At 42.1% G+C, this 17,152-nt stretch overlaps 1 protein-coding gene across 1 annotated transcript; it reads left to right on the top strand.

Moving 5' to 3' along the window:
* Positions 1-15,684: 15,684 nt before the first annotated feature.
* Positions 15,685-17,105, top strand: LOC131684886 (pseudouridylate synthase TRUB2, mitochondrial). Its single transcript, XM_058968129.1, has 4 exons — positions 15,685-15,913; positions 15,967-16,158; positions 16,217-16,570; positions 16,802-17,105. Exons 1-4 carry the CDS (start codon positions 15,784-15,786, stop codon positions 17,083-17,085), a joined length of 960 nt encoding a protein of 319 aa, XP_058824112.1. The 5' UTR covers positions 15,685-15,783; the 3' UTR covers positions 17,086-17,105.
* The last annotated feature ends 47 nt before the right edge of the window (positions 17,106-17,152 follow it).

Genomic DNA, 17,152 nt, shown 5'->3' with positions numbered 1-17,152 from the left:
TTCTGATAATCCACCACAAAACAAACAAAAACAAAACAATCAAAACCAAAAGAGAAGTGGACAGAATAACGGCAACGCAAAATCCAAAACGTTTTGGAGCAAGAATGCCAAACCGGCAGGTCTTGATTCAAACAAGCCTCCTGACAACCAGAAAAAGAAACAGCAAGGGAATCAGGATGGCAAGAATCTCGAGGGAAGCAATCAAAAACCGATCGAAACCTATGATGTGCCTAGAATATTTGGTGGAAAAGCATCGTCCTCCAGTGCTCGGCGTCTGCTACAATTGTGGCGACAAAGGACACGAATATGAGGAATGCCGGAAACCAAGGCGGGTCTTCTGCATAGTGTGCGGATTTAAAGGTTTTGATGTTTCTCGTTGCCCTTACTGCCTAAAAAACGGGATCAGAACCAACTGAAGTCGCAGTTGGCAGTAAAACAGCGCTCCAAACAACAACTCATTATTAACCCCCAGATTTACGACAGTTTTCGACCGGCTCGTGATGAGGACTATGATAATTCGTTGTCTGTCGAAATCATCGTCCTTGACGACCCGTTCGATAACCGTGCATTTGCAATTGTTGCAGTGTACGGCAAATCCTTCAAAGCCTTGCTCGACAGTGGTAGTAACGCCACAATTATAACTAAAAAGCTATACCGAAAGTTTTCGAAAAGTCCCTTGAAAAAGTTGGAACGACCATTCGAACTACGTTCTGCAAATGGTCAATCCTTACCAATCATTGGACAAGCGTATATCCCGTATACTTTTCAAAATTTGACAAAGGTCCTATGCACTCTTGTAGTAGAGCATCTGACCGTCAACTCCATTCTAGGTATGGACTTTTGGCGCGCCTTTGGGATTTCTCCTGAGATACAAAACTGTGCTCTGTTGAACTCAGGTCAGGAATCAGAAGACGATGAAGAAGATGAAGTACCGCGTGAGTCGATACTCACTTCGGAACAGTTAGTGCGCGTAGAAGAAGTAAAGAAGTGTTTCCAGGCAGTAGAGCCCGGAAAGCTAAGCCCAACCTCATTCACAGAGCACAGGATTGTCATCAAAGATGAATTCCAAGGTGCGGCACCCGTTTGCCGATATCCTTATCATATGAGCCCAAAGAAACTGTCTAAGGTCTGGGAAGAAGTTGACCGATGGCGGTCTATGGGAATTATCGAGGAGTCTGATTCGGATTGATCGCTTAATATTGTGGCGGTCACGAAACCAGACGACTCAATCCGCCTTTGTCTAGACGCTAGGCCTCTCAATGGGCGTACTGTACGGGATGCATACCCTCTGCCCACCCTGGGCGAATATTGGGCGGCTTACCCAAGGCGAAGTACCTGTCTACCATAGACTTGAAGGAGGCCTTTCTCCAGGTACCCCTGGCTAAGGATAGTCGCAAATATACCGCTTTCAGTGTTCCCGGCAGGGGTATGTTCCAATTTACCCGTCTACCATTTGGTCTCGTCAACAGCCCCGCTACTCTGGCGCGACTGATGGACCAGGTTCTAGGACGAGGTAAATGGGAACCTTACGTTTTCGTCTACCTAGATGACATCATCGTGGTAAGCGAAACTTTCGAGCTTCACATACAGTTGCTCAAAGCAGTGGCCGATTGTCTAGCAAGAGCCAATCTAACCATCAATTTGGAAAAATCCCGTTTTGGAGTCCCCGAACTAAAGTTTCTTGGTTATTTGTTAAATCGGGACGGACTCAAGGTCAATCCTGACAAAGTTCAGCCGATTCTCGACTACGAGAGACCGGTTTCCGTGACGAAACTTCGTCGTTTCCTCGGTATGTGGGGTTATTACCGCCGCTTCATTGATCGGTTCAGTGAGGTCACTGCTCCCTTGAGCGATCTGCTCAAAACGAAAACCAAGAGCTTAGTTTGGAACTCCGAGGCAGAACTCGCGTTCCTTAAAATTAAGGAACTTCTAGTCATTCCTCCAGTTTTAGTCCCACCAGACTTCTCCAAAGAGTTTATCCTTCAGACAGACGCTAGTGACGTAGCAGTCGCTGCTGTTCTGGTGCAGGAGTATCCCGAGGGCGAGAAAGTAGTTGCTTACTTTTCGCACAAACTGACCACTCCCCAAAGGAACTACCATGCAACTGAGAAGGAAGGTCTGGCGGTGATAATGGCGGTTGAACACTTTCGAGGTTACTTGGAAGGTTATCATTTTCGACTGGTCACTGATTCGTCAGCGATTACATGGATACTGAAGACTAAATGGAAAACCAGTTCACGTTTGAGTCGTTGGAGTTTAGAATTACAACTCTACGACATGTCTATTGAGCACCGGAAAGGCAAGGACAATGTCGTTCCTGATGCGTTATCCCGGGCCGTAGCAGCCGTTTCAGCTTTGTCCACCTCAGACTGGTACTGTTCCATGAAGTCAAAAGTTATCCAAAATCCTGACGACTATGCCGACTTCAAAGTAGAAAATGATCAACTTTTTAAGTATGTCAACTCAAAAGTTGTTCCGTGCGACTCGCGGTTCAGTTGGAAACTCGTCCCAGCACCCGAGTTCCGTCAAGATTTGATCCAACGTACCCACGAAAATTTGCTTCACGTGGGATACGATAAAACGATCCACGAAGTGCAGTTGCGATACTACTGGCCTCGTATGGGATCGGAAGTACGAAAGTTTATTCGAGAATGTGGGACGTGCAAGGAAATCAAAGCTCCTTTCGTCCCAGTCCAGCCCGAAATGGGTCAGTCGCGTGCGACTAATGCACCATGGCGAATGGTTTCTGTGGACTATATTGGTCCTCTTCCAAAAAGCAAACGTGGCAATCAACACTTGCTTGTCGTCCTCGACGTCTTCAGCAAGTACGTCATGTTAACCCCCGTTCGAAAAATCGCTAGTACATCACTCTGTACGATACTACGCGAACAGTGGTTCAATCGCCATGGTAGCCCGGAAATTCTGCTAAGCGACAATGCCTCCACTTTCACCTCGAAGGAGTTCAGTCAATTCATAAAAGAAACCAACGTCAAACATTGGCTGAATTCCCGCTATCATTCGCAGGCTAACCCAGTGGAGCGAACAAATCGCTCGATAAACACCGCAATCCGGGCATATGCTCGAACCGAGCAGCGCAACTGGGATGTCCACATCACCGATGTGGAGCGCATCCTAAATACTACCGTTCATTCCTCCACTGGGTTTAGTCCTCATTTCATTATACACGGGTGTGAAATGGCATCTGCCGATGACTTCAGCAGGATTTCCGGTGAGGGTGACCTAGAAACAAGACACCAACAGATAGACAAAATCCGTGAGATTGTGGTCAAAAATTTGGCAAAGGCAAGCGAGGGCATTCGACATCAGTACAACTTGCGTCATCGAAAGTTCTCTAAACCTTTTGAAACGGGACAAATGGTGTACCGTCGAAACATGAAGTTGTCGAATGCACTCGAGTCTTACAATGCTAAACTTGGACCACAATACTTACCGGCAAAAATTGTCTCAAAAAAGGGTGTATCCTCCTACGAGCTGGAGGATTTAGCAGGTAAAAATCTCGGAGTTTGGCCAGCAAATCTCCTTAAACCAGCATAAAAAAAACTTTCCGTGCCGTTTGTGGACTGACGGTATGCTTTTATATGGATTACTCACTTGGGAGTTTTCCAAAAGCAACCGCCAGTTCCCGACGGCAACAACAACAACACGGACTTTGGTCCGAATAAAAAAACAATAAACATTTCTCCGTCTTCTCTATTTTTATTGTGGAAGACCAACTCTGCCGCGAGAAGGTTCTTCAACACCTTCTTGCAATTTTTCAGAGCCACACTCACGCAGTGTGGTAAACAAACACTCGCATGAAATATATGCTCCGGCCCCGGTGACGACTATGGTAGGGTGGAATACTCTACTAAAAAAACACTAATCTTATACCGTGCCGTTCTTCCGGGCACCGGACACATCTAAATACACTACCTGCCGTGTTCGGCAAACAAATACAAAAAAATTCTTTTGCGCCCCACTCGCGCAGTGAGGTAACCAAATTATTCACTAATTTGCTTTGTTCCGGCGGTCGAGACGGTTACGGTAAACAAAACTTTCTTACCAAACCAGTACCAGTGTTTGGAAGAAACAAAACGAACCTATCATACCGTCTTTTCACCGCCGGATGCATACACATCATTCTTCTGCCGTGTTCGGCAACATAAATTTTTTTTCCAAAAACCCCTCTTCATGGGGAACACTCGCACCTACGGGTGCACAAAATTATATATAATTTCCCCTTGTTTGGGGCACCAGAACATTAAAAAAAAAATCACCAATCCCTTCTTCGGCAGGGACCGTTAATTTCGCGCCACTAGTTCCCAACCGGCAGGAATCCCGCGACACGAACGAACGGGTTAGAAACGCGAAAACAACACATCGTCCACGGCGATTTCGCAATACCGAACTTGTTTTGATTTTGGTTCATTCATCCTGTCGATGGATGACACCATTATCGATTTTGACATTTTCCCCGATGTTCGCATCAATGCTCTGCATCATGCAGGTGTAGCCCGATTTGGATCAGAGTGGTGTAAGTGGAAGAGCGAATGGGGTAAAACGGTACCGTGTCTTCGATTTCGGGTCGATAGATACAATTTTATTTCGCATAATATTGGGTTTGTGGTTAAACCTGGGATGGTTCGTTTGATTCCGGTGGGAATCATTTTGATCTGTTTAAATTATGCGAAAGACATTCTTTGGTCCCTCTCAAACGTTTCTTTTGCCATGTAGGAAGCGTTTTGAGGCGAAAAGGGACGAATATACAAACTTTTTGTCCGGAATGTCTGTGAGTGGGAGAAACGATGACGTGTTAAGCGGTATGGTATGTGTGAATGTATGAGTGCAGAATCGTATTGAAGGAATGTGTGAATGATCAGATAAAATTGTTTTGGGGTCAATTCGAAGTGCTTATCGGAATGTGAATGATCGAGTAGGCCACTGATTGAGGATGAATGAATGAGATAATTGTATGAATGTATTTGGATAGAAACCCCAACACAAGCGTATATTACTGGTACCGTTAGGACACGAAAGACATTTCTGGACAGTCGATGATAAAACGAACAATGTAATGCCGACAACCGTTCCCCTGCAAGTTGAAACATTGAAAATTGTCAATGCCACTTGCAGAATTTTGGGAATTTCGAGTTGTTACCGATCTTGTTTTCAGATTGGATTTAGGGTTCAACCCATAGCCGAGTAATGACGATGGCTGATAGCCTCTCGCTTCGCGTATGCTGTCAGTATTATCAGACCAAACACAGGCAAACTTTTCACCAATGAGGACCGCCGGTCGATTAGTTTTTTTTTGACATGAATTATTGATAAATTGCGGAAGAAATAATTAGGTGTAGTTAGTTTTTCTTTGTTTATTTATTTATTCATTTCGTTCATTATTATTGTATCGGTGTTAGGTGTTAGGTTAGAAAAAAATTGTTTCCAATTTTTTTTCCACCCGGTGTGGGCGAGATTGTAACCCGCCAGGGTAACAATTTTGCACTGGGTGGAAATATACCCTTTTTTTTTGCGTATACACTCCGTAGAGTGTATTGTTTACGTAAAATTATGCTCACCGCTGTTCGGTACCGTTCACATTTAGTTGTAAATTTTTGTTCATTTTCGCGTTTGTGAACGGTTTTATTCGTACAGATAGGTTAGATAATTTTTGTTTTATGTTTGTGAATTAGTAACATAGGGCTTAGGTAGGCTACCGCTCTCCTCTTGCAAAAATTCGTGTGTACTGGTTATGCTGCTCATCGTTGACAGCTGTGCGACAAGGCGGTTGGCGGTTTGTGATAGTCGAGTGCGGAAGGCGGCCATCGTGTTAGAGTGGACAGAAAGTGACGGACCACGGCATCAAACAGACGTCCAGATAATTTTTGTCTTTTCGGGACAGTTCCCCGCGACTAGAAAAACGATTCAGTGCGCGCGTGTGACGGCAAGCTAAGACCGTCGAAAAGTGCCGGCTCGTGGTTCGGGCACAGTGCATTGTGTGGTGTCGGTTCGCCAAAAGGGGATTAGCTAATTGCAAAGGAGTTCTTTCGCTACCCCGGCTAATTAACAAGGAACCGAACATCAACCGTTCTCGCTATAGAGGATAAGTCGAACGAGCCTAGCTCTCCTCTATAGCTAATAGCCAAGGAGAACGAAGCAGGGCGGACAAAGGTTCCCCCTGGGAAGTTTACTGCGGTAACTTCCGGGATCGTTTACGGCGAGTAGACGATCCGGCGATTCGTCGCCAACGTCGCTAGGGAGGTTCCAACAAAGGAGCCAAGCTCACCTCCCTAGCTAAACGCCAAGGACCGCTGCCGGAGCAGCCAACGACCAAAGGAGAACGCGGCCGTTGTTGTCCCGGCCGGTCGGAGGAAACCGCCCGCCTTTCCGCCCGCAGCAGTGAGCCACCCGCAGCAGCAGTGAAGTGGAGAGTTCGAGGACAATAAAGTCGGTAAATTTAGTAATTTATTTTGTTTTGTTTACCCTTTTTTTGTTGTTACGAAAATCCGAAATTCTGTAGAGGCACCTAGGCCGCCCTGAAAAGAAGGGTACGCCGGGCAAACAAGAACCCGAGTAGTGGGCAAACCCCTACTTACAACTTGTCAACTTTTTCGCGTGAGAATATTCTAAGCGATTCTCATGCTCAAGGATCTCTGTCCGATTTTTACGCTTGATGTTTATATTCGATTTTTACATGCTAATATATCTGGAGTGGGTTCTAGAAAGCATGTTTTATGCTTGCGACTTTTATTTTAGGTCTCTCAAATGTAAATGCAAGATTCTTTAACCCTCCGGAAGTCGCACTTATGGCCCACTGAACGAGCAGCCGCTGGTGCCCTAAGACGATTTCGCTAGATTTTCAGAGCAGCGTGCACTCAGTGCACTGCCGAAAAGTCAAAAAACATTAAATGAACATCATACATTCGATAAAACGAAAAAACCCATATTTCGTCCGGGTTAAAATGATTTGGGAAAAAAACCCGGTTAAAACCCAAAAATAAAAACCCGGGAAGATGGAATTTTTCCCATCGGTACATCACTGGTTAGGACTATCAGAGAGAAGGATCAGTTTTATATGATGCAAAGCATCAAAGCTTACCTAACGAAATATTCTCATCCTGGTAATATACTGGATAAAATTAACATAAAGACAATAAATAGTGTTTCTGAATGGTCCTTTGCTGCTCATGTAGAACAGGATGCACTCAGTGCAAACTTGTCTACTTCATCTGACCCGGTAGCTATGCCGCTATACTATATGGGATGCAGATTTTTACTACTCACAAATTTTACTTAGTTCTGAAGAAATTGATGTCTTTCACTGACACCAAACAAGCATGGAAACAGAGAAAGGTGCTCTATGAGGCGCAAAAAAGCTACTAGCTACTATTTAAAAACTCCTACTCGTCTTCTTCTCACTGACACTTCCCAATGAGCCCGATATATACTTTCCTCTCGTTATCCAGAGTTTCATGAATTTGAACCATGTCATAAAGGTTTTGCTTGACTTAAGATCTGGAGAGCGTTGATAGACACGAGTGGCACGATCTTCAGGAAGTCCGTCCAGCTTCTTGGCTTCGCCGACGACATTAACATAATGGCACTGAACTTTGAGGCGATGTCGGAAACGTACATCAGACTGAAAGCTGAAGCCAGCAGGATTGGACTTGCCATCAACGTTTCGTAGACAAAATACATGAGAGGAAGAGGTTCTAGAGACGACAATGAGAACCTCCCATCCCGAGTTCGGAATGACGGTGACGAAATCGAGATGGTCGACGAATTCGTGTATTTGGGCTAACTGGTAACCACCGACAATGATACCAGCAGAGAAATTCAGAGACCGATCTTGGCGGGAAATCGTGCTTATTAATGTAGAATACATTTAAGGTTTCAATATAGGGGTCCCGTTTCAAAATATCGGCTGCGGTGCCGCGTCAGATTTTGAACGTTAATAACTTTTATCATACTTAACAGAATGATTTGATTTTTAGGCCAATTTGTTGCAAATATGTTCCTCTATGCTGTATTAAAATTTGAAGTATGTATAACATGTACTAATAACAAAAAAATGTGTTTTGAAAAATCTTTCGAAAACGACTCGGAAAAGTGAAAATTTTCAGCCCATCCCGCACAGAGCCGTCGTTATGGTAGACCAACCGAACAATAAAATAATGAAAAGTTTATATATAGGTCCACTACATGTTTGTTCGTATGGTTATTCGCATTGGGTTGCTTGACGAGAGCACTTGGTGGGGGAAAGACTGCATATTCCTTTGGTTAGGCCATTAGAAGCCGGACGGAAAGGAAAGGCTCATGCACGGCACGAGAACGAGCGAGAAAGCGATAGTAGTGCATATTAGCGCGATTATATAAATATCTGTCGGTCGGTTTTTCTCATCATTCGTATTCGTTCAAGCACTAGCAAGCAGCCAATCTATCGAAGAACAGCAGTGGGCGATGACGACGGCGGAAAAAGTGCCCCAGCTACTGGTGACTCATCGCAACCCGATCAGGAACTGTCGCCCTGCAAGAATTTCGCCCCAACTAAAGGGCAACAGAGTAGGCTATCGTTCCAGCGTCTGGGTCGTGAGATTGTGCAGGACTGCAAAGTCGAGCTACGCTTACAAAGCTCAGTCGTAATGATGCCCCGAGAAGCCAACGATGCCTTCTTGGTCGGTTTGTTCGAGAATGCAAAATAGTGCTTTCTAGCTCACCGTGTCCGCGGGGAGTGCGTCTGAATTATGCTCCCGCAATAAAACAATAAACGGTTCTTTACAGGACCAATTAATTGTGTTCTAATAAGAGTTAAACTGAAATTTACATTTTATGGTGTATAACAAATAATTTTCAGAAAGCAATATAAGAAATACGATGTGTGGAAAGAAAGAAAGAGAATTTAAATTATCCTCTCTCGCTCGTTTTCGTGCACTGCTTTTCCATTCCTTTCTGCTGCTACTACCATCATAACTAAAACGAATGTGCGTGTTCCCCCACCATCTCATGACCAGTGTTGCCACAATTGCATGTCGCTATTACAATTTGAATTATTTTATTGATCCTCTCTAGTATTGATAAAATATAGAACGTGCAAAGTACACTAGTCGCATGCTTTTATTCGAACTTTTTGGCAGCCTCCGTTGATTAACTGCATAAATCGATTTGTTTGTGCAGCTCCTTGCTAGTAGCAAACTAAATAGCCTTTATCAGCGCTAACAAATAACACGAAAGAATTTAAATTTGTGAAAATCTTTTCCTTCCTTCTTTTCAAATCTGCAACATTCTTTGAAAATATTGTTTGAATGTTGTTATTGAAAAACTGAACATGCAAGTTTGCTAGCACTGGCCACTAGATTGAAGGCGATGGAAAGACAGAATATTCGTTTTGGTTATGCTAGTATTGGTAGCCAAACGGAAAGGAAAGGCGCAGGAATGGCACGAAAACGAGCGATAGTAGTGCTTTCTCGTGTGTTCATATATGAATATTGGTCGTTCGGTTTTTCTCATCATTCGTATTCGTTCAAGCACTAGCAAGCAGCCAGTCCACCGAAGGAAAGCAGTTGGCAATAGCGACGGACGGAAAAAGTGCCCCAGCTACTGGTGACTCATCGGAACTGTCGCCCTGCAAGAATTTCGCCCCAACTAAAGGGCAACAGAGTAGGCTATCGTTCCAGCGTCTGGGTCGTGAGATTGTGCAGGACTGCAAAGTCGAGCTACGCTTACAAAGCTCAGTCGTAATGATGCCCCGAGAAGACAACGATGCCTACTTGGTCGGTTTGTTCGAGAATGCAAAATAGTGCTTTCTAGCTCACCGTGTCCGCTGGGAGTGCGTCTGAATTATGCTCCCGCAATAAAACAATAAACGGTTCTTTACAGGACCAATTAATTATGTTCTAATAAGAGTTAAACTGAAATTTACATTTTATGGTGTATAACAAATAATTTTCAGAAAGCTATATAAGAAATACGATGTGTGGAAAGAAAGAAAGAGAATTTAAATTATCCTCTCTCGCTCGTTTTCGTGCACTGCTTTTTCATTCCTTTCTGCTGCTAATACCATCATAACTAAAACGAATGTGCGTGTTCCCCCACCATCTCATGGCCAGTGTTGCCACAATTGCATGTCGCTATTACAATTTGAATTATTTTATTGATCCTCTCTAGTATTGATAAAATATAGAACGTGCAAAGTACACTAGTCGCATGCTTTTATTCGAACTTTTTGGCAGCCTCCGTTGATTAACTGCATAAATCGATTTGTTTGTGCAGCTCCTTGCTAGTAGCAAACTAAATAGCCTTTATCAGCGCTAACAAATAACACGAAAGAATTTAAATTTGTGAAAATCTTTTCCTTCCTTCTTTTCAAATCTGCAACATTCTTTGAAAATATTGTTTGAATGTTGTTATTGAAAACTGAACATGCAAGTTTGCTAGCACTGGCCACTAGATTGAAGGCGATGGAAAGACAGAATATTCGTTTTGGTTATGCTAGTATTGGTAGCCGAACGGAAAGGAAAGGCGCAGGAATGGCACGAAAACGAGCGATAGTAGTGCTTTCTCGTGTGTTCATATATGAATATTGGTCGGTCGGTTTTACTCATCATTCGTATTCGTTCAAGCACTAGCAAGCAGCCAGTCCACCGAAGGAAAGCAGTTGGCAATAGCGACGGACGGAAAAAGTGCCCCAGCTACTGGTGACTCATCGGAACTGTCGCCCTGCAAGAATTTCGCCCCAACTAAAGGGCAACTAATCCGTAGGCTATCGTTCCAGCGTCTGGTTCGTGAGATTGTACAGGACTGCAAAGTCGAGCTACGCTTACAAAGCTCAATCGTAATGATGCCCCGAGAAGCCAACGATGCCTACTTGGTCGGTTTGTTGGAGGATGCAAAATAGTGCTTTCTGGCTCACCGTGTCCGCGAGGAGTGCGTCTGAATTATGCTCCCGCAATAAAACAGTAAACGGTTCTTTTCAGGACCAATTAATTATGTTCTAATAAGAGTTAAACTGAAATTTACATTTTATGGTGTATAACAAATAATTTTCAGAAAGCTATATAAGAAATACGATGTGTGGAAAGAAAGAAAGAGAATTTAAATTATCCTCTCTCGCTCGTTTTCGTGCACTGCTTTTCCATTCCTTTCTGCTGCTAATACCATCATAACTAAAACGAATGTGCGTGTTCCCCCACCATCTCATGGCCAGTGTTGCCACAATTGCATGTCGCTATTACAATTTGAATTATTTTATTGATCCTCTCTAGTATTGATAAAATATAGAACGTGCAAAGTACACTAGTCGCTTGCTTTTATTCGAACTTTTTGGCAGCCTCCTTTGATTAACTGCATAAATCATTAGATTTAAATTAACGTCTCGAAGTGAAGTCACGATGCTCCGGTTATGTTACAGACATTACCCACCCATCTTTTTTTTTTAGTTTAGTAGAGCGAATACGAACTACTATCGCTCTCTCGCTTGCTCGTTTTCGGGCCATGCGCCTTTTCTTTCTTTTCTGCTACTAATACTAGCATAATCAAAACGAATGTGCGTCTTCCCACCATCCATTTAGTGAGCAGTGTTGCCAAACGCATTTTCAGTTTTTCATCAATAACATTTCAACAATATTTTCAAAGAATGCTGTAGATTCGAAAAAAGAAAAATAGTTGGTGATGGAAAAGAATTTCCAATTAGAATTTTTAACCATAATTATAACGAATCATTTGAAAATTTCACATGCAAACGTAATTTCGTTGCATATCATTAGATTTGGATTAACGTCACAAGTGTAGTTACGACACTCCGGTTATGTCGCAGACATTACCCACCCATCTTTTTTATTGTGACCACGACTAACGGTTTAATATAGACACCCCATTTCAATATTTCTGAAGGAACAGAAGGTCGAGTTTGGAAAGTTTGTAACTTTCATTGTACTTAACCAAATTACACAATGTTCGCACTAATGATTCAGAAATATGACCAGGAATCTTCTATTAGATTTGTAAGTATGTATAATTTACATGAATAAAGAAAAATTGATTTTCAGGAATCAATTATTATCTGTTCTTCCATTGGCCAGTACTACGCGACTTCCTCATGCTAACAATTAATTTCATCGTTAGCCATCTCCCTCACCAAGGCCAACAACGCCAACAAAACCGGTCCTTTTCAGGACCACCATCATTTTTGTAAAGAATAATTTGAAATATTCCTCGCCCAAATCACCTTTTGTCCGAAAATTCCAATGAGTATCAACATATTTGAAGAACGTGTTCTTTATGTATTCTACATCTCTCCGGTTATGTCGCAGACATTACCCACCCATCTTTTTTTGACTCCGAAGGACGCTGCGGTCGAACAAAATTCGCCGCCGCGCGATGTTGATTATTTACAAGACGCTGATTAGACCGGTGGTCCTTTACGGCCACGAGACCTGGAATATGCATGAGTTGCATCAGCTGCTGGAAGCTCGGGCTGGAAGAACCATCCATCGCGCATACCGCAAAAATATGACGTTTGCGGTGGGCTGGGCACGTCGTAAGAATGTCGGACGACGACCCGGTGAAGGTGGTTCTTTAGGGCGACCCTACAGAAACAAGAAAGCGGGGCGCACAGCGAGCACGGTGGATCGACCAGATAGAGGACGACCGGCGGACCCTTCGAAGATTGCGAGGCTGGGAACCAGCAACAATGGACCGAGTGGAGTGGAGACGGCTTCTGCATACAGCAAGAGACAATAAGGCTCTAGCTTGAACGCATCATGGTTGTTCTAGATATGGAAAATGTTCACATAGAATTTGAATTTATCAATGGATAACCTCGACTATCAACACCTGCACTCTTTAATCAAGTGGTTTTCGTTCACCATCGTCTTTTTATCCAGATTTTAATCTCCGAACTTCATTTTAGTACAAACTGTAACTGGAAGATCAAGTTCTTAGTGATGTAACGTGAAATTTAACTTCTATATATTTTTCAGAGGTAGGTTGACATCCAGTGTTAGATCGCGAATACGTGCACTCAAAAAATTTAAACGTTATGCCCGTTGATTTTACACAGATTTTTGCAATTAGCTGAGGCATATAGACACTATTGGCTGGCATATAAACTTTATGTGTGTATTCGTGTATTTAAGAACTATTACACAATCTGAATAAAACAAAATTTAAAATAAATGACATAATCAATCACCTATGCGTCCATCCATTGGCTAAGAAACGCTTCCAGAAGTTGGCCACGTAATAGCCAATGGTCCCCGGAATAGAAATGGCATTATTCCAGATACCCATTCATTTTGAAATATATCCTGCATGATTCTTAGGTATGGCAGTTTTGAAAGCTATTAAAAATATCTCAATGTTTTCCTGGCACTACAACACTAGATTATGATAATATCTAGAATAATACCTCTCTGGAATAACTAAACAGCCAGAACGACCATAACTACCAAGTACATGAGATAGAGAGCATCATAACAACATCAGAGCGCCAATAATATTATCCGAAACACTAAGAGGCTTTCCCTTCCCTCTCTAACATGTGAAATGTACTTTAAAATCTATTAAAAAAAATATTACTTGGTTCAGCCTGCCATTTGGGTCTTTACATCTTCTGTACACTGTTATAGTACTAGAATTATGTCATTCGTTTAAAATTTTATTTTGTTCAGGTTGCACAATAATTATTAAACATACAATTCTATTAAAATTTTACTGTAAACCATCCTCTGGTGTATGGGGCTTTTCCGTTGCGGTTTTTGTGCTCACCTACTTCCTACCTATAACTTTACCTCACTAACATCTGAAATGTACTTCAAAATCTATTTAAAAAACTGTTTATTACTCGGTTCAGCCTTCCATCTGGGACCTTGCATCTCTTGCATACTATAGGAGTATTCGAATTATGTCATTCATTACAAATTTTATTTTTTTGCAGATAGTACAATAATTATTAAAGACATTCTGTTCGGATTAGGAAGAAAACACGTCCTGATAGCAGCTTCAAAGCTGTAGTATATTGTTGTTAGATTACATACTGTTGTAAATATAGGTTAGCTTACATTTTCGTTTTCTTCCATGCTTATCCGAAACAAATCCTCCTTTTTATACGTGTTCGTAGTGTCCTAGATTTAACAAATTCATTAGTTTTTAGCTAGTTAGAGCTGAATAGAACTTACTTGTCTCGCAAATCTGTGATAACCAGCATGAACTAGTCATTTAGCCGCACTTTTAGCATTAGTTCCTACAATAGTTAAAATACATAACAGTTCACAGTACAGTTTTCAGGAAATTCTATATTAGTTTTTAATTACCTAGTTCTGTTACAAATTCACTTTAATCAAAGATGATAAAGTACAAGAAATCCCCATGTCAAATTCCAAAAACAAACCTTTGACAACATCATTTAGGTGATTCCAGCACCATCTTTCGAGTTCTCATTTAACCAGCAGAACGCACTTGTACAAATTTCTTTCAGCGTGCAATTGCGCGAGTATGTCAGATGCCTTCGGAAATGTGGTTCTTTTCGCACCAGAATAAGAGTGAGAAGAATGGCAAATGGAATGAAACGATCTATAAGATATTGATGAAATCCATTTGTACTTGATCGGAGCTAAAATTAACTAGACCTTAAGCAACTATAATACAAGTTTTACTAACGACCAATTTCTTCACCGGTTTTCATCCAGTGAAGAAATCGGCCGTAAGACTTCTGACTGATTTTAATAGTGCAATGACGTGCAATATACGGATTGATCGCGTTGTGTCTATTCTTCATCTGGCAATTCAGTCCACGAGGGTACACGGTTAAATAAAACAACCTGCAGAAAAGTTCTTTTAACTTACTCTTGAGTTGTGCGTCGCTTTCGCACTTATTAGTGTTGTCAAAAACAAAACGAGAGGTTCGACTCAGTCGAGATCTTCCGTGGGGGAAGTTACTTTTGAGTTGTTTGGGGTGAACTCAAAATTAGGTAAATTCAACTTAAATTTGAGTATAAAAAACCTATCACTGAGTTGTAATTTTTGCCGTGGTTAAATGGAAACTACCTTCAACACGGTTTACCTAATTTTAAGTTCCCCCACGATACCACGAGATTGAGTCAAAGGAACTCAATTTTAGATAGTTTTTTGTTTCCGTGTATGTTCTGACTGGCGTTTATGTTTGCTCGGATTGACAGCTGCGGAGGGTACTGAACTGAACTCATCCATCAAAAGAGATTATAACTACTAGAGGGAACAAAGCGCTACTGTCTCCATGTATTCATGAACTGAAACATGGGCTCTCGCTCTAGCATATTGTAGCCCATTACTTTGACATGTGTGTACCCGGCGCAATGTGTCAAACTAATGGGTCTAGCACATGTAAGAGCGAGATGATAAATTATCAGCGACATGCGACCTCTAGTTATAATCTATTTTCATCCATCCGTTGAACGAATCTTACCTCTGGTTTCGTAACACATGCAAATATATTAAAATTTTAGTGCATATCATCATTTGATATAGGGGTATTTATGTGCACTGCAGTGCTGACCACCAGGTATCGTATTGTAGAAGGTAGTTTTTTTTCTTTTGGTGGATGGTGTCTTTGCTTGCTGGGGCAACTTACCGTAGTGGGGAATTTGCAGCATGAGGAACAGGGCTGTTCCGTACTGATTTCTAATTTTAACGAAACATGTGATATCGCAGTACTTTGCTGAATAACAATATTTTGTGCGTAATATTCATAACAAAAATAGTTACCAATTTTACTCGTTTTATGCAATTAACGTAAGCATAAATTTAATCTTAATGTCATTAGCCAAAGTTCAAGACGCACCCGTCGTATGGAAATATTTGAACGGACTTGTAAATGTGTACAAACCGGCGGGACTAACCGTTCAACAAGTTCGACATACAATCATTGGAAATCTATGCCGAGGTATCTACGAAAATTGTAAATAGGCGCGATAATATTAACCATTTTCAATCTAGATCTCAATCAGCTACGAGTAAGACCACCACTGCAACGAGTAGCAATTGAAGCGACTTCAGATGACAAATTTCTTGTCCGACGAACGGAAGATCTCGCAGATAACGTTTTGGTGGTTGGTCCCCGCTATCAAACAGAGGATGTAAAAGTTCGCATGAGCGCCAACCATGGCCGATTTACAAGTGGAGTGATGGGTAAGAATTTGGCAGCAAATGGTACAAATATGATAAATCTAGAATTTTCATTGCGCAGTACTAGGAATAAACAAAGGGCTCAATCTGGCGTACCGGCTCCAGCAGAATCGACCGTTGCGTGTGTACCGGATCACGGGATTTTTGGGCAAAGCGACCGATAGCCATTTCGGTGATTCAAGAGTGATAGCGAAAGCCACAATAAAGCATATCGGATCAGACAAAATTAGCAGACTGTTGGCATCCATGCAGGCGTCCCATCAGAAAAAGATGTTCGAACTTTGCGGAGTGGACATGCAATCGCAGGCAGCTTACGAACTGGCGGCCAGGGGAACGATTCGTCCCACGGATAAATCCCAACCGATGATCTATGGCATCAAGTTGATAGAATTTCGGAGGCCATTTTTTACTATTGGTAAGTTGGTTGGAGACGAATGATGCAATGGTTTTACTTGATGGTTGACGTGCAAACAACTCTAGAGTTAAGGGCCCAAAAAGCAAAGGATCTATATCCTTAAGAATGCACTGAGATAATAATGCTAACTTGTAGAGTGGTGTGTTTTAAAAACAAACATTGCAATTGGTTTTTGAGCATTTCCTCCACGAATCCCTCACTAATTAGTGTTCTTGCGCAATATTTTTCTAGAACTGCATGCCATCAACGAAACGGAAGCCTACATAGGAACGTTGGTGCACGAAATTGGGCTGAATTTAAAATCAGTGGCACACTGCGTTGGCATCCGATGTATCCGTCATGGACACTTTGAACTGGAACATTCACTGCTGCGAAAAGATTGGAACTTGCAGTCCTTTTTGAACAGCATGGCTCACAGCAACCAGCTAATCAAGCAGCACCCTGAAATGATGAATCAAGTAAATTCCGAACTCGTGGATATTGGTGATGAACAACCGAACGAAAACGAGGAATAAATATATCGATAAGCGATTCAGTGTTGCATTGTCATTCTACGTGATCATAACACGTCCTTTTTTATAC

Source organism: Topomyia yanbarensis, chromosome 2 (genome assembly GCF_030247195.1).
Source record: "Topomyia yanbarensis strain Yona2022 chromosome 2, ASM3024719v1, whole genome shotgun sequence".
Taxonomy (NCBI): Eukaryota; Metazoa; Arthropoda; class Insecta; order Diptera; family Culicidae; genus Topomyia; species Topomyia yanbarensis.
This window is presented reverse-complemented; position numbering and strand designations above follow the sequence as displayed.

What these genes read in the sequence shown, in the direction of transcription:
- LOC131684886 (XM_058968129.1), top strand. Translation starts at nt 15,784, where the DNA reads ATGTCATTAGCCAAAGTTCAAGACGCACCCGTCGTATGGAAATATTTG. An exon ending in CATTGGAAATCTATGCCGAG is followed by an intron (nt 15,914 to 15,966) that starts GTATCTACGAAA and finishes TTTTCAATCTAG; the next exon opens with ATCTCAATCAGCTACGAGTA. An exon ending in ATTTACAAGTGGAGTGATGG is followed by an intron (nt 16,159 to 16,216) that starts GTAAGAATTTGG and finishes TTCATTGCGCAG; the next exon opens with TACTAGGAATAAACAAAGGG.